Raw genomic sequence first — 25,835 nt, forward strand, 5'->3', positions numbered from 1 at the left:
TTTCACATCCCCCTTTTGGTCAAGAAGATGTTCTCCATCCCACGATGCCAGGTCTACATTCCTCCCTGGTAGTCATATTCCACGTTGCCAGGGAGATTCACTCCCCTGGGTGTCTGATCCCACGTAGGGGGGAGGGCAGTGATTTCACCTTTCAAGTTGGCTTAGCTAGAGAGAGAGGGCCACATCTGAGCAACAAAGAGGCATTTGGGAGGAGGCTCCTAGGCACAATTATAGGGAGGCCTAGCCTCTCCTTTGCAGCATCTGTTTATTTTTTAAACAGTTTTATTCACACACCATACAATCCATCCTAAGTATACAATCAAGGGCTGCTGTTAACCCACTTTTAATTGGTGTTTTTGTCTTTGTATCATTGAATTGTAAGAGTTCTTTATATATTCCAGATATAAAGCTCTTATCAGATACACGATTTTCTTCCATTTTGTAGGTTTTCTTCTCACATTCCTGATAATATCTACTGATGCACAAAATTTTCCAATTTTGATTAAGTCCAATTTATTTGTTTTTTCTGTTGTTGCTTGTACTTTTGTTGTTATATCTAAGAATCATTGCCAAATCCAATGTCATATGTATTTTCCCTTATATTACTGTCTAAGAGTTTTATGGTTTTAGCTTATATTCAGGTTATTGATCCATTTTAAGTCAATTTCTGTATGTGCTGTGAGATAGGGGTACAGCTTAACTCTTTTGCATGTGGATATTCAGTTTTCCTAGAACTATTAGTTGAAAACAATATTTTTCCCTGTTACCTGGTTTTGGCACTATTGTCAAAATTCAATTGGCCTCAGACTTGTGGGTTTATATCTGGACTCTGAATTCTACTCCATTGGTCTATGTGTCTATCCTTATACCAGTACCACACTCTTTTGTTTACTCTAACTTTGTAGTAAGTTTTGCAATCAGGAAATGTGAGTTATCTAACTTTCTACTTCTTTTTGAAGATTGTTTTGGCTATTTGGGTCCCTTGAAATTCCTTATGAATAAGAGGATTGGCTTTTCCATTTCTGCACAAAAGGCTGCTAGAATTTCAATAGGGGTTGCGCTGAATTTATAGAATCCTTTGGGACAACTTAACAATATTAAACTTTCAGTCATGAGCATGGAATGTCTTTCCATTTATTTAGTTTTAATTTCTTTCAGCAGTGTTTGTAGCTATCAGTATTTAAATCTTTCACATCGTTGGACAAATTTGCTCATTCTTTTAAATATTATTGTAATTGAAATTGTTTTCTTAATTTCCTTTTTGGATTGTTCATTGCCGGCCTATAGAAACACAACTGAGTTCCATATATTGATCTTATACCCTGCAGCTTTGCTGAATTATTTTATTAGCTCTACTAGCTTTCTTGTGAATTCTTTGGATCTTCTACATATAGAATCATGATCAGTGAATAGAGATAGTTTTGCTTCTTCCTTTCTAATTTGTATGCTTTTTCTTTTTCTTGCCTAATTGCTCTCACTAGAACTTGCAGTACAATGTTTAATAACACTGGTGAAAGCAGGCATCCTTGTCTTGTTCCTGGGGTTAGGGTAAAAGCTTTCAGTCTTTCACCATTAAGTACATTAGCTGCAGAATTCTCCTAGCTACCTTTTATATGTAGTGAAAGTTCCCTTCTATTCCCAGTTTTCTTAGTACTTTTGTCATGAAAGTGTGTTGGATTTTATCAAATGCCCTTTTTCCTTTTTTGCATCAATCAAGATGATCACATGGAGGTTTTCCCCTTCCTTCTATTAATGTGATACATTATACTGCTTGATTTTCTATTGTTGAACCACATTTTCATTCCTGGAATAAATCCCACTCAGTCATGGCATATAATTCTTACATTATGGTGTTAAATTTGGCTTGCTAGTATTTTGTTGGGAACTTTTGCATCTATCTTCACAAGGGATATTGGTCTGTAAATTTCTTTTCTTGTAATGTTTTTATATAGCTTTGCTATCAGGTTAATACTGGTCTCATAAAATGAGTTAGGAGGTGTTCCATCCTCTTCAATATTTTGGAAGAGTTTGAGAGTAATTGGTGGTAATTTGTCTTTGAATGTTTGGTAAAGTTAACCATTAAGTCATTTGGTCTTGGATTTTTATTTTGGGGAGGTTTTTGATAATGGATTAAATTTCCTTACTCGTAATTTATTATTTCTTTTTGAGACAGTTTTGGCAATTTGTGTGTTTCTAGGAATTTATCCATTTCATTTGGATTCCCTAATTTGTTAGCATACAATTGATCATAGTTTGTGTATGCATCAATTCAAACTAGATTGTTATAGATATATCATGTTAAATGTAAACTCCATAGAAATCATAGACCTCTGTTCCTCATCTTTATGTTGTTCTTGTCACAAATTACATCTTCATACACTGGGTGTCTGAGCCCCATAACATAGATTCATATATTTTTTATGCATTTGTATCTTAAATCTTGTAAGAGATTAAAAGTGAGTTTTCAAACCAAAAATACAGTAATACTGGTATTTATATTTACCCATTTAGTTGCCCTTATTGGAGGTCTTTATTTCTTCATAAGGCTTTGAGTTACTGTCTAGTGTCCTTACTTTTAAATCTGAAGGACTCTTTAGCATTTCTTGAGGGCAGGTCTAGTGGTAATGAACTCCCTCAGCTTTTGTTGATCTGGTAATGTCTTAATTTCTCCTTCACTTTTGAAGGACAGCTTGCCAGATATCGAATTCTTGGTCAATAGGTTTTTTTTTTCTTTCAGCATTTTAAGTATTCCACTGCCTTCTGGCGTCCATGGTTTCAGATAAGAAATTGGCTGTTGATCTTATTGTCATTGTGCATGACAAGTTGCTTCCCTCTTGCCGCTTTCAAGATTTTCTCTCTGCCTTTGGCATTCAAGGGTTTGATTATAATGTGTCTCAGTGTGGATCTCTTCAAGTTTATCCCACCTGGAGTTCACTGAGCTTCTTGGATTCGTCTATTCTTGCCTTTTGTCAAATTTGGGAAGTTTTTGGCTACTATTTTTTCAAATATTCTTTCTTTGCCTTTTCCACTCTTTTCTTCTGGGACTCTCATAGATATGTATGTTGGTGTGCTTTATAGTATCCCACAGATCCCTTAGACCATGTCTTAAGAACCAATGAGGGTGAAGATAGAATATAATCTAAGAATCCCCCTCCTTTCCCAAATTTGACAAGAGGCAGGAATAGATGCATCCAAGAAGCTCAGTGAACTTCAGATGGGATAAACTTGAAGAGATCCACACTGAGACACATTATAATCAAACTCTTGAATGCCAAAGGCAGAGAGAAAGAAGGAAGACTGAGACACAAACAGTTAAATTCAATATAATGAGGGGTGAGATGGAGTCATCTCATAGGATGGACCTGAGTAAAGGTCCATCAAATGTCCCTAAAGACAAAACATAATATCTATAGCTAATTAACATAAAATCATACTACAGAGATTATTCTTCCACTTGACCCCTACTCTATATTCATAGTACAATTCCTTTTTTTTATCCTGTATATATGGCAGGGCACACTATATGCAAGACCTAAAAGATTTTATTAGCATATATCATTTGTATCATTTCATGAGATGTAATGATGTGATAGTGGCAGAGTTATCATTAAACAACATTCATCGTATGCCTCAGTCTTCTGAGGATGAGGTTCATAGGTGAGGCAAACTATTTTTTTGAGAAAGCTGAATGTATTTGATGTTATATCTCTATCCCATAGAACAACATGGAAACATGGAACTCAAAGTAAATAAATATAACCAAAGATTTCCATGTGCTCAATTCAGATACTTTAGCACGCATAAAAGACCACATACTAGGGAATATTGAGGATGAATGGAGGGAGTTAGTTTCTTTGGGAATACAAAATGTTTTCTATATCTGAAACTCAGTAATTTTACTCTTCTATTATTACTTGTCACAAGAATTTGTGATGAGGGTATAATATCCTTATTTTATAAGTTAGGAAATTAAACTCAGAAAGGTTTAGCAACAATTTTGACACAAATTTCAATAATTTATAGAGGAATGAAGGGGAGAATGAATGTCCTTATGCAACATAACCAATGAACCCTGAAATTCTTGAATCTTACCTCAGGCCAACCATGTCTTCTTCCAGGGACGCCTGTAGGGAAGTGATTTGCACAAAGGCTTTAACTAGTGGCAGTCAAAGACCACTGTGTTATTAGTTGAGTTGATGCCAAATAACTAATGCAGATTCTCTAGAAAACTGACTGGTGATGAAGGTTTAGGGTCTTGAGGGAGCTAGTTAGTGTTTAACAACTGGCTTTCAAGGGTGGGGTAAAGCTCTGATTTGTATTGTTCGCCAATTTCCATACAATATTTACAGTAGTAAATATTCTTACCATAGCAGATTTCAAACCACCAACATGACATTCCCAAATACAGAATTGGGAAAAAAAGCACAGTAGCTCACTACTATAGAGTATTTTCACCACTCAGATACCATAAACATCAGTAACCTCAAGAACATAGACTATGGTAAAATGTAGTAAAATAATTTAAAAATGATGAGTTTTGAGTATTCATTACCCTTTAAAATAGAAGTCACCTAAAAGTAAGTTTATCTAATTTAACTTTTAATAATGGTTGTGTTTAACAACCTGCTTGCAGAATTCCTAAAAATTTGATAATCTGCTCTCAAGTCTGGTATGAGCTGGCTCCAGCTCATCAGTGGGTCCCTCTCTACCTCCTACATCCCTTCTCCTCAGCCAGACACCAGAATCCAACATGCACGTGCTCCATGAAAGAGAACATAAGATGGCATATTCACCCTCAGGGCTTTGCGTGGTGCTGGCATGATCCATGGCTAAATTAGTAGCTACAGACACAACAACGAGTCTAAGGAAGGCAGCCCAAGGGTCTCTAACTGCTCAGTCTGCCCATAGACCCTTCTGAGAAAAGAGCTATAGGCTCTTTCTTTTTAACCTCACTCTTCCATTAGCTCTAATCCATGTATCAATTTCTCTGTTAATCCCTTTCACATTGAGATGAGTAGATATATTCAGGAATATATCAAAGATTCCTGGATGTATCTAGAACTCAAGGTGACATAAGAAATGTCAGCAGAGAACTAGAGCATATTTCACCATGCCATGACAGCATCTATTCTGCAATAACTGTCACCCCCACAGAAGGAAATGTTTCTATTTCCTATTATTCACATATCTCCTAGGGACTCTTGCCCTCAGATTCCCCTGGTCTTGATTTGTTCCACCTTCAGCAACCCCAGGCAGAACTGTATTGAGTTGGCTGTCTTCATCTAGAGGACATCACCTGGGTTAGGGTGTAGTTCTCACATCAGGTGCTTAATGAACCACGGGCTCATCATGGTTTTCAGCCTCTGCTCAGTGTTGGAATCACCTGGGAAACTTTAAAAGCACTGATACCTGAGTCCCATCTCCAACATTCTGATTTAATTGGTCTGGTCTATGACCTGTGTATTGGGTTTTCAAAGTTCCATGGGTGGGGTCAAGGTTTGGAACCACTGCTATGGATGTATGCATTTCTCTCATGGGTCAATTACTGATTCAGTTTTTTTTTTTTATTCCAATCAGAGCAATTTAAGTAAAAGAAACTGGGTGTGGTCACTTTGGACACTGGTATAATAGAAGAAGGAGAGGGAGAATAGTAAGTCACATTGGATTCAGAGTGACCCTTATTTCTACTACCTGTATATTTGGTTAACAGATCTTTTTTTATTCAAGACATTTCTTTTTCATGATTGTCTAGATCAACACTTTCCAATAGAAATTTATGGCAATTATGGAAACATTCATTCTGTAATCTCTAATATCATAGCCATTATCTACATGTGGTTATTGAAATATGAATAGTACAACTGAGGAAATGCATATTTAATTTAATTTTAATTATTTACATTTAAATAGCTACATGTGGCTAGTGGCTACTGTTTTGAACACTGCAGCTCTAGATTCATATCACATTTCCTTCATTTTCATGAACTGATTCTTAATATTTTTCATATTTTTGAAACACAAGGATCCCAGCGACCATCAAAATACAAGGTCAGCAACCGCCAAAGATGCACCCAAGACAAGAAACAGGTAATTTGCTAATATAGAGAAAGAGCCAGAATGTGTCATTAGGTTGACTGGAATGTTCTGTGGGTTTACATGGAGAAGGCAATTTGGATTTCTTTTGTGGCAGTAACAATCAAAAGGGATTTTCCTCTTTACCACAGTGCAGTCTGCAGTTCCAATGGGAATGTTAAATACTTGTAATCTTAGCCACTATTTCTTGAATGAATTTTAATTCCAAACATTCTCTTCTATTATCTGTGGAAACTCTATGAGGGGATTCTATGGACTCCCTTCTAGAGATGAATAAAGGAAACTTGGAGGTGAGAAGTCATTCAACTTCACGCTACTAGGTGGTGTGAGATGGCATTCACCTGTGTTTGGCTTTACCCAATGGAGCCTGTTTCCTGTTATTCTAACCTATACCAGATCTTCAGAAAGTAAGCAGAACATTAACAAAAAAGCAGCAACCCGTGGTTTTGATATTTTGATAGATTTGTGCTTTGATCGACCTGGACTAAGAAAACTTTTCTAGGCTCATGGTGTTAGATCTTTAAAAAACAATTACTCAAGTTGGTCGTTCTGTAACTGTATCTTCCACCTCTAAGTGCCTGCGGGTGGTCCCACGTGGTGTGCATTGGTCTGAAGCCACATTAGATTCAAGGAGAGCATGGGCACAGGTGGAGACAAACCTTGATGCCCAGCCCAGCTCCTGGGCTTTTGCCTGGTGCTCACTTGCAGACATGGAGAGCTTGTGGTTGTGTAGGTCTGTAGGATGTGAGTTGTGTGACTGTCTCCATCCTGCACACAGGGAAACAAGCTCAGAAGGTTGAGGAACTTTTTACAGTTGAGCCTCTTCACTATGCCTGCACGCAACCCCTGCTCTCCCATACACTACAAAAATGAGATCCCTGCATGGATAAGCCTTTGTCAATGAATTTAGTCACACACAGACTCTCAGAGACTTTTGTTACACAGTGTGCAAATGCTCGTTCTGTGTAAATCATCACCACCCCGAGCCCGTGCTGGGGAACGGAATCCAGCAGAGCCTGCGTGGAGGGTTCCCGGGGCCTGAGACGACGTCTCCCTGCTGAGTTGTGGAAATGCTCAGGGAGTCGTGGCTCAGGGGCGGCCGGGCGCCAGGACCAGAGACAGCTCCTGGCCTCCTAGGCTTTCGCACTTGTTCTTTTTCTGGCCCCGACTTTTCCTCAGCAGCGGAAGGTAATACCTGCTATTTAGGGTCAGGTAGGAAATTTAGCTGCCTCGATTCCAGCCCTGAGCAAAGGGTGCCCAGCTCCGACCCTGCCCAGCCTGGCTGCCCAGAAACCCTTTTTCAATTTAAAAAAATTCCAATTTTATTGTTCATTATGGCAGTTTTATTGTCCTTTCCAATAGGCAAGTTGATTTTATAAATAAATAATATAAAAGTAAACTCTCATGATAAATTTGTGCTAAAAAATACCCTTATCTGTTTTGACTATTGTGGTTGGAGAACAGTTAAACATATTTTAAAGAATTCAAGAGAGGAGGAGTAGTCTTGAATTCACCCAGATATTTACTATTTGTGTTGCCCTTCCTTCAATCTTGATTTCCCATGTTTCCTTCTGGTATAATTTCTCTTCTATCTGGAGAACTTGCTTTAGCAGTTCTTGTAGAGCAGGTCTGTTGTGAATGAATTCTTAGTTTTCCTTTAACTGAGGATGTCTTTTTTTCACCTTTATTTTTGAAGGATATATTTTAAGACATTTCTTTTCTTTTAACAATTAGTTTCTGATGAGAAATCCAGTTATTAAAATCATTATTCCTATATAATTAATGCATTATTTTTCTCTGGCTGATTTCAAGACTTTTTTCTTTGTTTTTAGTTTTCAGCAGTTGAATATGATATGTCTGGGCATGTTTTGTTTTTTTTTTTTTTCCCTTAGATTTTTTTTTTAATTTTTTAAAGTTTATCAAAAAATTAAAACAAGCAACAAAAGACATACATTTCAAACAAAACAAAGCAAAGGATTAAGAAAAACAGAAAACCTAAAATAACTACTTTGCTTCCTTTTTCAATTTGGGGTTCAATTTTATTAGCAACAAGGAGCATTCTTGTGCCCTTCGTTGTCCATCTTCAAAGCACCAGAGTGCCACGTTCCAGCCACACGTTGTCCTCTCCACGGTCTGCATCCCCACGGCACCCAGGGCTCCTTCGAGCCTGCCTCGTCCGACAAGCACGTCTTACCTGCACAACACTGTTTTCCAGGAAGTATTTCCTCAGAAGAGAAGCCACTGGTGTCCTCCTTGGCTACTAATCTCGGTTCGGGGATTAAAACAGATTGTAAATATAATCAGTTTCTGGGACCTGGAGGAAATGTGGATGTTGAGTTAACCGATGAAAGTGGAAACAGATACAGGTAAGAACAGAAGATGCTGATTATTTCTGAATAACTTGAATATAAAGGAAATGTCCATGATCCGTCCTTTCAGATTCTGAAATTATATCAAGAATACGTTTGTTTCCTGCACTGTCAAGCTGGTATGCATATACAGAACGCAGATAAACGCGGGCCCAGAGCTCGAGTAACTGCCCAGAGGGCTCTAACTTAGCACAGCGGGAGACGGGCCTCGAACCCCTGCCCGCCCCCAACTCCCCACTGCGCCGCACGAGGTTGCTTGGGCCCGACGCTCGGACGCCCCCTGACTTCCGCTTCCGGCCCCTGCCAGCGTCCGCCTCCCGGCTGCCGGCTCGTACCTGTGGCGGGCCGCGGGCCTGGGCTTCGTGGTGCGGGCGGCCGTGACCCTGCAGGTGGCGTTTGCGTCTTGGGATCCGCACCTGGCCCCGGTGCTGCAGGACCCCGAGCGCTGGATGGTGGCGGGCCCCTTGTTCGACGTGGCGGCGGAGCCCGGGGAGGCCGTGGCCGAAATCCACCTGCCCCACTTCGTCTCCCTGCAAGGTAACCCGGGGGCCCCGCGGCTGCGGGGGGACGGGGCGCACCTGGCTGAACGGCGTCGCTCCTCCCCCAGCAGGTGCGGTCGACGTCGCCTGGTTCCAGGTCGCCCATTTTAAGGAGGAAGGGATGATCCTGGAGCAGCCGGCGCGCGTGGAGCCTTTCCACGCCGCCCTGGAGAACCCCAGCTTCTCGCTGATGGGGGTTCTGCTCCGGATCGCCAGCGGCACCCGCCTCTCGGTGCCCATCACTTCCAGCACGCTCGTCTATCACCACGCACATCCCGAGGACAGTAAATTCCACTTGTACCTTATCCCCAGCGACTCCTTACTAAGGAAGGTAAGGTGAGCTGATTTTGGGGTGCTAAAAGATGAGAATGGAATTTCCAGTGTATCACCTTTGTCCTGTCAGCTCCTTGTTTAACACAATAGTCAAGGCTCAGTTTTCATTGAAAGAAGGACAAATCACCCTCCATGATGTTAATCAATATGGGCTTAATCTTGAGCTACACTGACGATCTGCAACAGAAATTCCGTTCTATTGAAATCAGAGCTTCCCTTTCTAGCTCCCAAGGAGAATAAAAGGAGAGGATACACTTGGGGATTGGCAGGAGTTAGTTCCAGAGATTCTATCACCAGATTTTCAAATTATAATATCTGCGTTAAACACACATGTGCATGCGCAAACACACGTGTACAAACAAACATGCTTGGAGTCAGTTTCTGGAGTGACTTTTCATTCTGGATCCACCCCAGTTCTCAACCTTGCCTTGATGTTTCCTCTTCCTTTTTCAGCCTCAAATCTCATATGATCAACTTGTTTCTTTCCTTATTGATAAAATTGAAACAATGACGTGGGAGTGACCTCAGTATTCCATCATCAACTCTGTAAATCCAGTTACATGATCTTCCATTTATTCCCCTCTCCTACAACCAAGGAAGCCACCCTCTTCTTATAAATACATACAATGGATCCTTAAGTCCTGTGAATTTTACTTTAATAATATGACATGTACCAGTTTCATTTATCTTCATTGTTATTGCCACATTTAGACCAAGCCACTGCCATCTTTTGCTAGATATATTACAAAGAACCTCAAACTTATCTCCCTGATTCCATTGTTTTTATCCACCATCTACTTTCCATCCCATTACAAATCTTTTACAAAGATCACATCACTCTTCTGTCAAGACTCTTCAGGAGAACTTCATTAAACTTAGGACTTTTTGTAGACTGAGTGAAATGTGGTCTCTCCTCCTCTACCCTCCTAGAGAAAGAGAGAGAGAAGAGACCTTTTCTCCACTTCAAACCACAAATCAAACTCACCATATGACTTGCTGCCCTGAGTGCTCTCTCTTCTTATTTCTAGAGCAGTGCTGTCCAAGATGGTAGACACTGGCCACAAATGGCTATCGAACACCTTGAAATGTGACTAATATGGATTGAGATGTGCTATGAATTTAAAACCCACACGAGATTTTGAAGACTTAATACGAAGAAAAGAACATAAATTTCACATTAATAAATTTTATACTGATCATATGTTTAAATGATAATATTTTGGGTTAGACGAATTGTATTATCAAAATGAATTTCCACCTGCTTGTGGCTGCTAGAAAAATTTAAGTTACAATTATGGGTCATATTTTTATTCAACAGTGCCGCTCGATGGAAATTCATTTATCCTTTCAACAGGTACTTAGTGAGCACCTCATATATCCCAGGCACTATTTGTTAGTGCCAGTAACTATTTGTTGGTGCCAAAATATTATCATTTAAACACATTATCAATATAAAAATTATAATGTGATGTTTATGTTCTTTTCAAAATTAAATTTTAGTATGAACAGAACAGACAAAAATATAATAGATTATGTAGTATGTTCATGCTATTGGAAAAATATTTGTGCATATGTAAAGAGCTACAAAAACTAGAGCAGATTAAGAGAGTTGGGAGATCTGGGAGAGTCAGTCCATAGAACAGAATAAGATGCAGTGGTACTGCCCCTCAGTATCTGCAGAAATCCTTCCGTGAACTCCATGAATAGCACCTAGATAAGTAGGTGTGGTTTTCACTGCTGTTTCAACCCTGAGTGCGTTTGGATATGCGGCTCACGTGATCTTCAGATTAGGAAATTGCCTTCTTTTTTTTTTTTTTTTTTTTTTTTTAAATGATTGCTTCTTCCCCATCAGTTCCTTTTAATCCATCTGGGATTGTTAGTCTTTATTGTTATTCATATCTGTAATGACACCTGGATAGCTCTCCATATCCCTTCGCTGCCCTCCTCACTATCTTGATTTTCTTCTCTTTGCTCAATAAATACAATTTCAAGATTTTCTTTCACTTGATCTTCCAGGTCCAATTCAGGTTTAACATTGGCCATCCTCTCCTTCAAACATATACACCGATCTTTTTCTTATCGTTTATTTGATGTGCAACAAATATGCAGAAAATTGTATCACTTGAGAAGATTCTCAGTGGATGCCCCCATGACCCAGCATCTAAATCAAGAAACCGAAAAGCCCCAGCTTCCTGAAGACCCCTTGTGTCCCCTCCCACCATCCAAGGATACCGACTAATTGGACTAAGAACACCATGTACCAAAATCTTTTTAAATTCTTGCTCTTGAATTCCATAAAGTCTCCACCGAGCCTTATCTGAAACTTCGCAAATGTTATTTTTATTTCATTGTTCAAGTTCTACTCTGTGTCTTTGCTGGCTGCGCTGATAGTTCTGCGAGCTCTTCTGTGCTTCTGGTTTCTGGGCCCCTCAGCTGTGACATCATGTCTGGACCGCTTCGCGGGTGCTCAGGTGGTGGAGCACCTCAGGTGTGCAGGCCCAGGAACGGGGCGAGGTCAGGTCTCCACCCTTGGGTTAGATCCACACGGGAGCCACTGGTACCGTAGAGGCACCGGAAGGAAATCTTTGTTCCCAAGGTTGAGGAGCACCCCTCCAATCTCTGCCATCTCATAATAAAAAATTCAAACTCTATAGGGATTCTTAATGAAATTTTAGTTTTCACAAGATATCCCTTGGCCCTGAGATCCCCACCACTACAATTTCTTTAATATATCGCTTCACTGAACGTACAGACATATTCATATGTATGTTTGTGTATCTCTGTATAAAGCTCTGCGTCTATTGAATCATATCATACATGCTACTTGAAAAAATATACAAATAAATTTTATGCCACTTATTTTGCTGATTGACTTTATTTTTTGCTTTCTAATTTTTTTTTGCCTCTTCATTCTCAGGCAATAGATGAGGAGGAGGCTGCTTTCTCTGGCGTGCGGCTTCAGATCTCACCCCCACTGGAACCCGTGAACTTTGGTTCCCGTTACATCGTGTCTGGTTCTGCACACCTGGAAATAATTCCCAAGGTTGGTAGAATCTGATTTAATTCAGCAGGTTTTAAAATACATTGAATTTTGAAACAAATGGAAGAATTTTGGCAAAGTGCAATATTTTCTTGATTAATGTCAACATGTCCATATAAAAAATTGAAACTAGAGAAAAATAGTATTAATCATTGTATGCATTTCCAAGATTCTGCACTGGTAGAGTTAACATTTTGGTATTTGGTGCATTTATTTTGTGGTTAAAATGATAAACCATTTGTTGCTTTTTTCTAACTGGAAATTCAGTTTTTCTGGTGGAGTTGCCTGCAGGCCTGACATCTTACCTAAGGAAAGCTCTCAATAGGTATTTGTTAAAGTAGTTGAATGAGGAGCTGATTTTATACTATATATTTAATTTTGTGTATTTTTCATTTGCGATTAGTATATATATTCTGTACAATTAAAATTGTTCTTACATACTACTTTTAACAGGGCATAATATGCCATGTAGCTAAAACCCTAAACTTATTGAAGCAGTCCACTATTATCCAGCATTTAGTTGCTTCTAGTTTCTTGATATGGTGCCCTGACAAAAAATATTTTTATGCATAAAGTTTTATATTTTTCCTGTTGGGGCTAGGCTACCCTAAGTGAAATTACTAATTACCCTACTGAAAGCTACTGTATTTCCAAATATATTTCAAAGGTTTCACACAGTACAATCTCTCAATAGTAAAGGCTGAGATTGTTCAACACACTACATCATCCCCAGAATAAAGTCTCAAAATGTAATTGTTTTCCAATTGAATAGGAAAAACAAATCTCAATATCAATTTAAGTTTTTTAATAGTAAGTTAGGTCAATTTTACTGTTTTAGGATAGGGATGTAATTTTTCTATTGTGGGGCCCAAGAATGAAAGACTGAAGGTTGGCAAAATCAAGACGGTTAGCTGTCAGTGTTTCCATTTCTCCATTTTTGGACACTAAGGCTAAAATAAAATTATTTTTCCCAGAGTCACTCAGACAATAAATTTTAAATTCAATTGTGAATATCAATCTTGTGTGCTTTTTCTAAGTATACTAGATAATAAGAATTTAATAATGTGCTTAATCTTGGTCTACTTACAGTTCTTAATTTCCTTATAAATTCTGAATCAATCAACGCAAAGGAGGAACTCCCTCCCCTAGACGCTTGGTTGTCCTTTCAGCGAGATACATTCTTGTTTGTTGCAGGACTTTCCATAACTATCGGTGATACAGAAATGAATAGGGCACAGTGTGTTCCCTAAATGAGAATACGATATAATGAACAAGAAAATTATCACATGAAGTGATAAATAAATCTTGAGCAAAGTTAACTATACTTAGAGTTATCTTCCATCAAAAACATGGAACCCTGATAGCTGACCATTGGTATTCTCACTTAGTCTGAGAGAACTGATGAGTTTCTTTAGACACTCACTTCTTAGATTTTCAGATTCTGATATGCTGGAAACATTTATGAAGACCCTCAGGATCTTAAGAGTTTTGTATTCAGTCAGTAGCTCATAATGTTTTTCTCTGAATCGTGTGCTGTTGTAAGTAAGGCTACTTTTCCTCTGATGGTATAATAATATTTCCTCAAATTGTATATTTAAAAGAATCAACTGCTGTACCTCTGTTTTGCCCTCAAATAGGAATGAGATACAGGCAGAAATCAGTAAGTTCCATTGGCCTGTTTATTTTAGGGGACCAGGTCTTTTCACCCTTCACTGCTTCAAATCAAGTGGTATGTTTCCTATAGGCACTGAGATTATCCTACAGAAGCCCAGGAGAAATTCAGCCTTTCACGAAAGTCTATGCTGGGCAGATGAAGGAACAAATCCAACTTAAAATTACTGACGAAAGACATGGGACTTTGGTTTGGGAGACCTTGGTGAAGCCAGGTAGGTAAAAGTATGAGGCTGAAATTTCTGGAGAGGAAAACCATACACCTTTCTCCTTGGATGGAGTGAAGGGGATCTAAGGAGAAAGCTTGTTTATGGACTCATTCCAGAGAGGAAGATAAATCTGCTGTCAGTTTTCAGTCATTGGGTATGAAACCAAGATGGTGACAATGGTGCATCTCTAGGGTTTGAAATGTGCCCATGTTCCTGGGAGTGGGGATGGCACTGATGCTGTGAATGGAAACCTCACATACTTAGCAGGTAAAGAACAGGGGATACTAATTATAAACTCAGAAGGAATGTAAAGGCCATTTAATTCCATCTTCCACAAAATTGTATAATTTCCTCTATTAGTCACATTTCTTAATTTTGGGGTGTCATATGCTTTTAGACAATCTCATGAAAACCCTTGTAAATTGTTTTGTCTATTCACACATACTCAACACCATAAGCATAATTTCAGGAATTTTAGAAATTTCCAGAAGACCTGTCAATGATCTATGTGTCCTCGAATCCCTGGATAAAAAAGAAAATTCCAAGACAGCATCCCTTGCAAAGACTACTTTCTGCTTTAATACCTACAATGATGGAGAAATCAAGATCTTTAAAATAATAGATCATTATCTTGGGAAGTATTATGCAAGCAAGAGTTTCTATAAGGCTTTATCAGGAGAAAGGCATTAAGATAAAATTAGCAGAGGAATGATAAATCACTTAAAACTTTTTGGATATTAATATTAACATTAAATTAATTAAAATTTTAAATTGTCCCTTGATCCAGAAAGCCATGTTTGGAAACCTATTCTATAGAATAAAAGCACCAATATGCAAGGAAATAGTATGCAAGGATATGTACGAGGCATCCTTTGTAGTAGGAAAAAATGAAACCAACTTGAATGCCCCAAAATAGGGACACATTTGAAAAAATGTGTGAATCCATATTGTGGAATATTTTGCAACTATTGAAAATGAGTTTTCTCTCATTGGTATTGGACAATACTGTCCGACTTGACGGTGTTGCCTCAGCTGTCCCCTGTAGTTGTTTACCATGTACCTTTCTTCTTCAGTAGTCTCATAACCCGTCTCCTCTTTGCCCCACAATAGTGTTCCAGAGATTCGGAGATCAGCTTCATGACCATGTCTCCCCTCTCCAGGCTGAGCCGCCATCTTGTATGGGTCATGCGTGTATGCTGGAGCTGGATGTAGGGCCCTGGCCACATCTCAGGATTGGATGGTATTCCACCATCCCAGGCTCCTCTGCACCTGCCACCATCACCTGTTCCTGCCTCATTCTTTAAAATGTCCTAGCATCTCTGATTTTATTAGTCTTTGGGTTTATTTGTGGGATTTCTTGGCTCTCTCTCTGGTTTCCCATATGGGAAGAACCCATGTAGATGTCTCGTTCCCCATTGCTTGGATCCTCAGTGGTAGAGTAGTGACCAGTTCCCAGCAGGCACACCCATACATGTATTGAGTAAACAAGTGAATGCCATCACCTTACCTGCTTCTTGTTCAAATTCAGGATATTTTTTTCATTGTTTACTTTTATTTAAAAAGAGGTTTTGCTGTGTCTCAAGGGCATGCTGGGACTGTAAAAGGCAAAGTCTGGAATAAAATGAGGAAAACATTGCAAATGGCTAGGATGTGTAGGGTGGTATAAGAGAGCTGATGTTCTGCTCTGAATTCAACTCGCCATAAGTTCAAACTGTGGTACCTGTCAGGTATGGGGAACTCAGACTCATTTGATGTTGTCTTACCTGGAGTCTGTGTTGCTGCAAAAGGAGGGGGGCCACAAAATTCATCCGAATTTTAAACAACATGAGGAATTTTGGATAAAAGTATATGACCATGTGAAAGGCTTAGTGGTAAACACTGTTTAATTATCTTCCAAAATGGTTGCTTTAATTGGTAAACCTTCCATGAACTTACGACACAATCCAAATTTCGGCACCATCAACACTGCTGGTATTGTCATGTTTTAAAAAATATTTTTCATTTTAGGCATTTAATGTTGCTATTTCACTGTCAAATGCATTTATCTAGATTATGTATTTAAGTAGGACAAGATGATATAATTTTATTTTAGCCATCATATTTTCTAACACATTTGCTTGCAAATAGAAGTAGAAAGAATATTGGAAAAATGTGTTCTTTCCTCTGATTAATTCCCTTAATTGCTAATGGGTAATCCTCTGCTTAAGTGGATTCCATTAGTATATTAAGGTTCAAAACAGGATCCTTACCTTAAGAAATGGAATTAAATTATTTTAGTTGGTTGTATATCAAAGATTGGAAAAGCTAAATAAGAATATATGATTGATATTTATCTCATCCTCCAATTTTTCCCTCTTTCCTAGTGGATCTTCAGTTTGGTGCTGCATCAGCCCCTCCCGCTTTCTCAGGTCAGTGAAATATTTACATTAAAAGTCAGAGAGGTGGAATTTAATTACTCCTCTAGGGCAGCTGGTAAATAGCCAGGAACTGAATGGAACCATTGTTTCGGGGACTTCTATGACTGGACACACATCGTACACCAGTCTGGTATGGGTGGAATGGCTGAGATCGCAGTGAAGAACTTTAAGTTTCCCCAACCAGGGGGCTAGTGCCCCTCCCCCACAGGCAGGCAAACTGTCCTGGAGATGGTTCCCCAAGGGAAAAAGAAACAATCTATGCTGGGAGCAAGGAGGGGGGCTCAACCAGGCCCCAACTGCAGTATTAATTAACAAATTCAGACTGCTGAATAAAAGCTCCAAGCCCAGATGAATCAAGAGCAGGCATGAAAGGAACCGGGAGGATTTGGCCCAGCAGAGAGGAGGTGGGGCTAACAATAACAATGACAAAAACAGAGACTTTTGGATTTGGAGGTGTGCAGAATACTGGAAAAGGGCTGGGCTTCAAGAAAAAGGGGCATATAGAAAGGGCTACCAACTCCGGCTCTTGTTTGCAAACCCAGGGAGCTGCGGTCAGGCTCCAAAAAGGGTTTTTTCTTTCTTTCTTTCCGAGTTTTTATTTTTTTACTTTTCAGTAGCCCATCAGAGCTGCCAGACTCTCAGGCTTCAGCACTGCCCTGGGCAAGGGTAGAATTAAAGTTGTCTGAGAGTAGCTAGTCAGGTAAAAGAAATAATTCCCTAAAGGGCATATTTTTAAAGTCTATTCTGGGACTGATAAAACTTGGGGAAAGGCCTTGTAAACGGATTTTTTTTCTTTTCCTTTTTTTTTTTTTTTGTAAACTATTGTTAAGTAGTTCATTACAAAAAGCCTCAGATATTTTCACTTGGCAGTTGGACCCAGGCAAAGGTGGCGCTAATATAGGTCTGGGAGACAAAGCAATATATCTAGTGGGGGAGATAAATTCCCTAAAGGACATAACTACCCCAAGATGGTGGGGTGGGGGGAAGGGGGGCGGGGCTCAGCTCAGTTGGCAGCCCTTATTCAGAGAACGCAGACCCCAGGGGCTGGATAACAAAAACAGCTTGAGTCAGCCATGCCCCTGGCAGGGACAGGGTCTGCTAAAACCTCTTTACTACAGTGGGAGGCTGCGGACTGACAAGCACCACCTGCTGGACAGGATAGGAAAAGCACAGAGTCTAGAGGCTTCACAGGAAGGTCTGACAACCCATGAGGTCTCATTCTCAGGGACACTTCATATGGATTACACTGCCCTCCTGAGACTGGGCCTATCTGAACAGGGAAAATCTGATTGGGGTAATCTTTTCTGGGGAGACCCTCTCACAAAAAGGTTTCATAGAGCCAGGGCAAGAACCAGAAAAACAAGAGCTGAAAAATTCTGATCAACTAAACAGAAGCTATCTAGAGGTCTAGAATAAGTTGAACTGAATGCCAAAGAACAGATAGAAAACAAAGCCAACCAACAAGAAAACCTGAGGTAAAAGAGTGAAAACAAGCACCAGAATAAACTAATCAAGAAAATTGGATGCCTAGACAGCTAAAAATAACAAGCCATACCAGGAAACATGAAAATGTGGACCAGCCAAAGGAACAAACTAACGCATCAACTGAGATACAGGAATTGAAACAACTAATTAAAGATATTCAAGCAAATCTTCTAAATCAAACCAATGAGCTGAAGGAAAATGTGGCAAAAGAGATAAAGGATATAAAGAAGACACTGGATGACATAAAGATAAATTCATAAGCTTGAAAAAGCAAATGGCAGAACTTATGGGAATGAAAGGCACAGTAGAAGAGATGAAAAACACAGTGGATAAATAGAACAGATTTGAAGAGGCAGAAGAAAGGATCAGTGAACTAAAAGACAGGACATCTGAAATGTTACACACAAAAGAACAGATAGGAAAAAGAATGGAAAAATATGAGCAGGGTCTTAGGGAACTGAATAACAACATGAGGTGCACAAATATACATGCTATGGGTGTTCCAGAAGGAGAAGAGAAGGGAAATGGGGAAGAAAGAATAATAGAAGATATAATCACTGAAAATTTCCCAACTCTGTTGAAAGACCTAAAATTACAGATTCAAGAAGCAGAGCATACCCCAAACAAAATGGTCCCAATAGACTACTCCAAGACATTTACTGATCAGATTGTCCAATGTCAAAAACAAAGAGAGAATTCTGATAGCAGCAAGAGAAAAGCAATTCATCACATACAAGGGAAGCTTGATAAGACTGTATGGATTTCTCTGCAGAAACCATGGAGGTGAGAAGGCAGTGGTATGATATATTTAAGATACTGAAAGAGAAACTGCCAACCAAGGATCCTATATCCAGCAAAATTGTCTTTCAAAAATGAGAGATTAAAATATTTTCAGACAAACAGACACTGAGAGAGTTTGTGAATAAGAGATCTGCACTGCAAGAAATACTAAAGGGAGTTCTACAGGCTGATAAGAAAAGACAGGAGAGAGCGGTTTGGAGAAGAGTGTAGAAATGAAGACTAACAGGAAGGGTAAAAGGAGAGAAAAAAATAAGATATGACACATAAAATCCAAAATACAAAATGGTAGAAAGAAAGTATTGCCCTTACAGAAATATCACTGAATGATAATAGATTAAATTCCACAATAAAAAGACATAGACTCGCAGAATAGATTAAAAACAGCACCCGTCTATATGTCTACAAGAAACTCACTTTAGACAGGACAAAAATAGGTTGAAAGTGAAAGATTGGAAAAAGTTATTTTACGCAAACAACAACCAGAAAAGAGCAGGGGTAGCTATATTAATATCAGACAAATTAGAATTCATGTGTAAAGTAATCAAAAGAGACAAATAAGGACACTATATGTTAATAAAAGGGACAACTCATCAAGAAGATAAAACAGTCATAAATATTTATGCACCAAGCCAGAGTGCCCCAAAATACAGTGTTGACAACACTGAAGGGAGAAGTAAATACCTCTACAATAATAGTTGGAGACTTCAAAAGTCGGAGAGATGTGTCTGATTTCAGGAGGTCTTTGAGTGGTTTCATATCATTCAGCGAAGGTTCATTCCTTTGATCCTTGTCATTTACAAAGACCTACTAATGTTAGAGATTTATACAATTAGTATGATTTTTTCTAAGCAACAGTGTTAGTAATATACAGACTAAAGAACAGACAGCAACAAATTATTGGGGAAAACATCTTGCGTTTGAGGAATCATAAGTTAACTTAGTTTGATATGACTGAAACATACATTTTTAGAGGGACAGACTAAACATGAGACTAAAGAGGTAAGTATGAGCCTGATGGTGAAGGTCCAAGAATGACAGTCTGAATATTTGGACATTAGTCTCAAAGCTTGGAGGGGAGAGATGGGACTGAGGAAGATGCATTCATTGAATGCACATAAATTCATGGACCCCTGGAAATGGATCCGTGCCCAGTGAATCTGGGTCTGTAAGGTTTGGGCACCATGCACAAAACAGAGAGCAATATCCTCGCCCTGGAATATGACTTACAGGTGGGCACAGGTCCTGAGTCCCATGGGTGAGCCTTCCTCTCTGAGTCCACAGTCCTTCCCCCTTCCAGGCGCAGCCTTCGTGAAGGAGAACCTGCGGCACCTCCAAGCCAGGCTGGGGGACCTGAGCGGGGTGCTGGATGACCTCCAGGACAGCGAGGTCCTCACTGAGAATGAGAAGGAGCTGGTGGAGCAGGCGCAGACCCAGCAGAGGAGGAACGAGACCCTGCTGAGGTTCGTGAGGAACAAAGGGGACCAGGCCCTGGAGAAGCTCTACAGGAGCCTCAGTGAAAGAGACCCTTACCTCGTGTCCTACCTCAAGCAGCCGAGTTTGTCACAGTGACCCAGACAGATCCTCGGTGTGCAGGAAAGAATTAGCCTTCCCCAAATAAAGATTTGACCTTTTGTGCTGGTTCCAGGGAGTTAACTTCTAAACCCTTGGTTTAGGTCTGTTCCCTGCGTATGCGCATGTAAAGGGGATGGAGGTCTACCAGTTGGCTTGGGTCTCAAGGTCTTTGTATGCTGATTGCAGCCAGATTCCTCCACACTCGGGTTGGGGTTGAGCACAGGAGCACTTTATGGGGGAGGTAGTCTAGAGCTCCTCCCCCTCTGTCATCTTGTGACCTTTTATACCCTAACTAGGAGCAGAACCAAAATTTTTAATTTGAAGGTAAATCTTTATAATTTTAGCAAAAAATAGGAAAACATCTAAGGGTTTTTTAAACAAGGCAAAAGAACAAATTATTGAGTTAGACTGATGAATTTTAGAATATTAAATTAAAAAATAGAAGTCAGATAAAAAGAAACCACAAACTGGAAGGTATAAATAGCAAACAATATTTACAGTATAGGATAAATTTTTAACATATCACAAAAATACAAAGCCCCTGGTTTAAAATGGGCAAAAGTTATAAGACAGATTTCATAGATTATGAGCCATAAGGGACAATAAACAATTTTTTTTTAAAATTTCAACTCCTTGTTATATCAAACCCTAAAGAGATAACATTTTACATTCATCAAATTGCTAAATGTTAGGGTCTCCAATACCTAATATTGGTAGGCATGTGGAGAACAAAAAAGTATTTAAGAACTGCTATTAGTTATGTAAAGGTCCACTTTGGAGAATTAATTTGAAGTCATCCAGTGAAACCAAAGGACCACATACCTTAATACCCCAAATTTCATACCTTTTTATATACATTAGAAAAAAATTAAGTAACTGTTCCAAGATAGACACAGGGATCTGTTGATTATGGCACTTTGGGCCATGTAAAATAAGTAGAAATAATGTGTTATTTATCAACTAAAAATGAAAAAAATTATGTATATTCACAAAACACAATACAATACTATAGGGAAAATGAATTAATGACAGCAACAAATTTTAAATGCTACAGTTAAAAAAATCTTTGAGGATAAAAGCCCAATTTTGTTAAGAATAATAAAGTATATTGCCATCCATAGGAAGTCAACCCAAACACTATATATGTATGTTTTTTTTAATGAAACATATGCATGTGTTTTAAATCAATAAGGAAAAGCAAAGAGATAATAAATAAAACTTTCAGGAATGATTAACTCTGGTGGAAAGGTGGAATTTGATAATTTATAGGATGTATGGAAGTTGACAGTATTCTATTAAGTCACATTGTATATGAATGTATGTTCTTTTGTTATTTTATGTCATGTAAACTTTTTGGAGCAATTTAAATTTTTGTATTGTGGCAAGCAGTTTTCAAAAGAAAAAGGAGCTCATGGCAAATCATGCATGTCACAATCCTGTGTAATGCTTGCGATGGCTGGATTACAGCAAAACTCACTGTACTTTATTACGCTTGAATTTCATGGAAATGAAAGAAATTGAAACACTGTAAAAGAAGGAAGCACAACAGGCTCAGGTGGAAAAGTTCTCTCTGGGGTGCTCCTCTGTGGCCAAATTATATCAATTCCTGTGGTAATTTCAATCAGTTGAATGAAGACTAACATCTGATCACTTTTCTGGATCCTCAAGTTTACTTCATTATGTAGTTCAACTTGGGAAAAGTGTATCCTCAGATGATGACTTTGCACTTTTAATTAATAAACCTATTACATTTACCAGAAGCATCACTTTGCATCTGGGAGAGTCATTGGTTGCTCCTCTGGGCACTTCAAAGTGATACACAGTCAACAAGGTCATTGAACCGTCAAGGTCATTGTGACAGCAGGTGATATGGGATGGGTGTCCACTGGGAGAAGTCTCAAACCTTGTACGTGATAAATCATCATTGCTCGTCAGGTGCAGCCTTTCTGAGAGGCCTCCTTTCTTGGGCAGGTCGACGGTCTTAGTAAGTATTCTGCAATATTCAGCCTTAAGAAGGAGAAGGAAGTACAAAGACTTTTTTCAATATTCCCATCCCCAATTTGTGCTCCGTACAGACAAGTTTTTTTTTCTTCCAGATTTATCCTTCTATCAGTTCTCTGTTATTATATATCTAAATTTTGTCTTCTTTCTTGTTTCTTATCATTACTATTTCTATTTTCTTCCATTTTCACTCCTTTTTTGATGTGTGCTGATTGCACTTTCCTCAGCTTTTAAAAAAAATCATATTCTTTAATTGCTCTTACTGCTCTCTCAATTCTTTCATGGTCTCTAATCAATTTTATTTTAAAACTGTATCACACTTGCTTCATTGTATTTTGACTTTTTTGCTGTATTATTAACAACTATATGAAAATTCCATATAATACCAAGTATTGCCTTATCTTCCCATATTTCCTGTTTTTCTTTCATGTTTTTTCTTGTTCTTTATAAATATTTCCATTTGATATGATTTTCCTCACAGTATCAATTCATTACTCTATTTTCTACTCTACTGTTACATATACTTTTGTTCATCCCAGCACTATTCTATTTTTATTGATAAAACTATTTCAATATATTGGGCTCATTTTTCATTTAAAATGCTTCAGTTGCATTTAAATTAATATATAACCTCATTTCCTCTTAGAGATTTTGCACATTTTAATCATTTATTGATTCCTGGTTTCTCCATATTTTTATGCTATGTGAATGATATCATTCTTTACATTGCATTTTAAAAATGATATATATGCTGATATATAGAAATTCAAATGATTTTTATAGTGATTTTGATTTCAGCAGCCTTGAAAATCTGTTCACAATTCTAACGAGTTAGTCAATGGTTCCATATAGTCCCTTCTTAAAAATTTTATAGCCTTCCAGTGATAAAATATAGTGTTACTTTCTTTCCAACTATTACACATTTCCCTTTCTTCCTTTATGAGAAAGCCCAGAAATATAAGTGGTGATAGGAAACATTTTTTTTTTCTTATTTCTAATGTCAAAGGAAAAGCTTTCAATATTTAACCTTTAATATGATAGTTACTGTTGACATTTTGTAGATATCTTTATTAGGGAAAGTTTATTCCATCATTTTGCTATTTTGCTAGGAATTATCATAAATTCATGTTGAATTTTATCAAATAACTTTATGCATCTCTTGAGATGAACTTATATTTTGGCTCCTTTAATCTAATTGTGTTGTTAATCATACAGATGAAATTTCTAATGTCAAACTTACCAGGCATCCTTGGGATAATTCTCTCCGTCAACTGCTTGATTCTGTTTAAATATCATGGAATCAATTTTACATTTATTTTATATAGATTTTTTTTCCATCTATGTTCATGAAATAGCCTTTCAATTTTCCTTTTTCTACTATCCTTGCTAACTTGTGCTACTAAGGTTATATAACCTCATAATATGCAATATACTGTAGAGTTCCCACTTTTTCTATCCTTAGGAAATATTTGTAGATATTATTTGTATCTGGTATGTTTGACATACTTTGCCAATGATGCATTCTTAGGGGTTTCTTAGGGAATGATTTTTTTGTATAGTATTCAATTTCATAATCATTATTATTGACATGACCTTAATATCCCAAATTTCATTCCCTTTAAGTATGCTTTTTCTGACTTTCTTTTATTCTAGTATTTGTTTTGGTAAGTAAAGTCTTCTAGGAATTTGCCCATATCTCCTAAAGTTCCAAATTTATTGGCATAGTTAATCCTAGTATCATGTTAGTTTTTAATACCTTCTCTATTGCCATCCCTTTAAACATTTTATTTTGGGCACGGTGTATTCTTTTGGGGGAGTGGAACAGACTCACAAAAGTTTTGTTAATTTTATTATTATTTTCAAAGAAGTGACTTTTGACTTTGTTTACCCTTTCCATTTTAGGACCATTGTGTGTTAATTTTTGCTCTTACTTTTGTCAATTCTGTCTTTTTCCTTTTGAAGATTTATTGTACTATTCTTTTTCTAATATTGTTTTCTTCTATGGTTCTTATCACGTCTTTGCATCTAATCCACAGAATGGATTCTCCCTAATGGGTTTCCATAATAGAGTTTTCTGTCACTAAGCAGTTACTTGTAACTTTGAACATAGTGAGATAGGAATTATTTTTTCTTATTTAATTATTTATCCTTGATTTATAAGTTGTTATAATTTTATTCAGTTAATTTTCTCTATATGGCCTAAACTTTGTTGATACTCACTCCAGAGTTTGTTGCAGGGCTACAATTACTGAGCCTCTCATCTGTGCTCAAAAAGGATGGGTATTTTTCAGTAATGGTGTCCATTGTTACTCTGTGGCAGGTAGGTGGGGTTTATGAGTTGTCTTGCTCCGATTTTCTATATCCCTTCTGATTTTTGTCCATTTGTTCTATTAATTACTAAAGGACTTTGGATAAAATCTCCCACCATAGTGGTGGACTTTCCTATATCTTGTTATCATTCTATTTTTACTTTATATATTGTTGATTTGTAGAAACAGATTTAAAATTTTTATTATTATAAAATGACCTTCTTTTCATCCTGTAATGCTGCTCCCTTAAAGTCTATTTTGTCTGGTATTACTGAAGGTGTATCAGCTTTCTGCTGGTTAGATTTTACAGGTTGTCATCTTCCATTCTTTTATTTTCAAACTTTCTGTACCTGTTTGGATGTGTCTCTTATAAACCCCATGTAAATTTTTTTGAATAGTTTGTCCAATATTCATATAGCAACTCCAGCTGCCTTTGGATTAGCATTTTCCTGGTGTATCTTTTACTTTAAACTTATTTGTGTCTTTGTATTTAAAATGTGATTCTATTAAATAGCACATAGTGGGACATGATACTTTTCAGTCTTACAATCTCTGTTTTTTTTGTTTGTTTGTTTGTTTTTGTCATTAAGTGTCCTTATTCCTTCGTTGGATTGGAGAAGTTATAGGTTTACAGAAAAATCATGCAGAAAGTACAGAGTTCCTGTATACCCTCCCTCACTCACACAGGTTTCCTTACTATTAACACTGTGCATAAGTATGGTGCCTTTGTTACAACTGAAGAAACACTATTATTATAATTATACTATTAACTGTTGTTCATAATTTATGTTAAGGTTAATCTCTTCCTGTTGAGTAGAGAATTCAGACCATTTTCATTTACTGTAATCATTGATGTTTTGATTTTAGGTCTGATACTTTGCTTCTGGTTTTCAGGTTATGCCATTGGTTTTTGTTCCTCCATTCCACCTTTCCTAGCTTCTTTTGCATTAATTATTATTTTTTTATTATTGTAGTTCAATTCCTCTATTGGACTTT

General features: G+C 37.9%; 2 protein-coding genes across 2 annotated transcripts in view; one reads left to right on the plus strand and one right to left on the minus strand.

Annotated features, from left to right (window-relative positions):
* The window catches only part of CARD8 (caspase recruitment domain family member 8), a 28,715-nt gene extending 8,127 nt beyond the window's left edge, over positions 1-20,588 (plus strand). The window contains 9 exon segments of the mRNA XM_037820420.1: positions 6,023-6,087; positions 8,140-8,297; positions 8,300-8,459; positions 8,770-8,999; positions 9,070-9,332; positions 12,252-12,377; positions 14,119-14,260; positions 16,618-16,662; positions 20,255-20,588. Coding sequence (XP_037676348.1) covers positions 6,023-6,087; positions 8,140-8,297; positions 8,300-8,459; positions 8,770-8,999; positions 9,070-9,332; positions 12,252-12,377; positions 14,119-14,260; positions 16,618-16,662; positions 20,255-20,526 — 1,461 coding nt within the window. The 3' untranslated portion in view covers positions 20,527-20,588.
* The window catches only part of LOC119521770 (caspase recruitment domain-containing protein 8-like), a 57,140-nt gene continuing 50,987 nt past the window's right edge, over positions 19,683-25,835 (minus strand). Inside the window, exon 12 of the mRNA XM_037820419.1 lies at positions 19,683-19,764. Within this exon, the coding sequence (XP_037676347.1) occupies positions 19,748-19,764 (17 nt within the window). The 3' untranslated portion in view covers positions 19,683-19,747. The remainder of the gene's footprint in view (positions 19,765-25,835) is intronic.

The sequence above is a fragment of the Choloepus didactylus genome, chromosome 27 (genome assembly GCF_015220235.1).
Source record: "Choloepus didactylus isolate mChoDid1 chromosome 27, mChoDid1.pri, whole genome shotgun sequence".
In the NCBI taxonomy this organism is placed as follows: domain Eukaryota; kingdom Metazoa; phylum Chordata; class Mammalia; order Pilosa; family Megalonychidae; genus Choloepus; species Choloepus didactylus.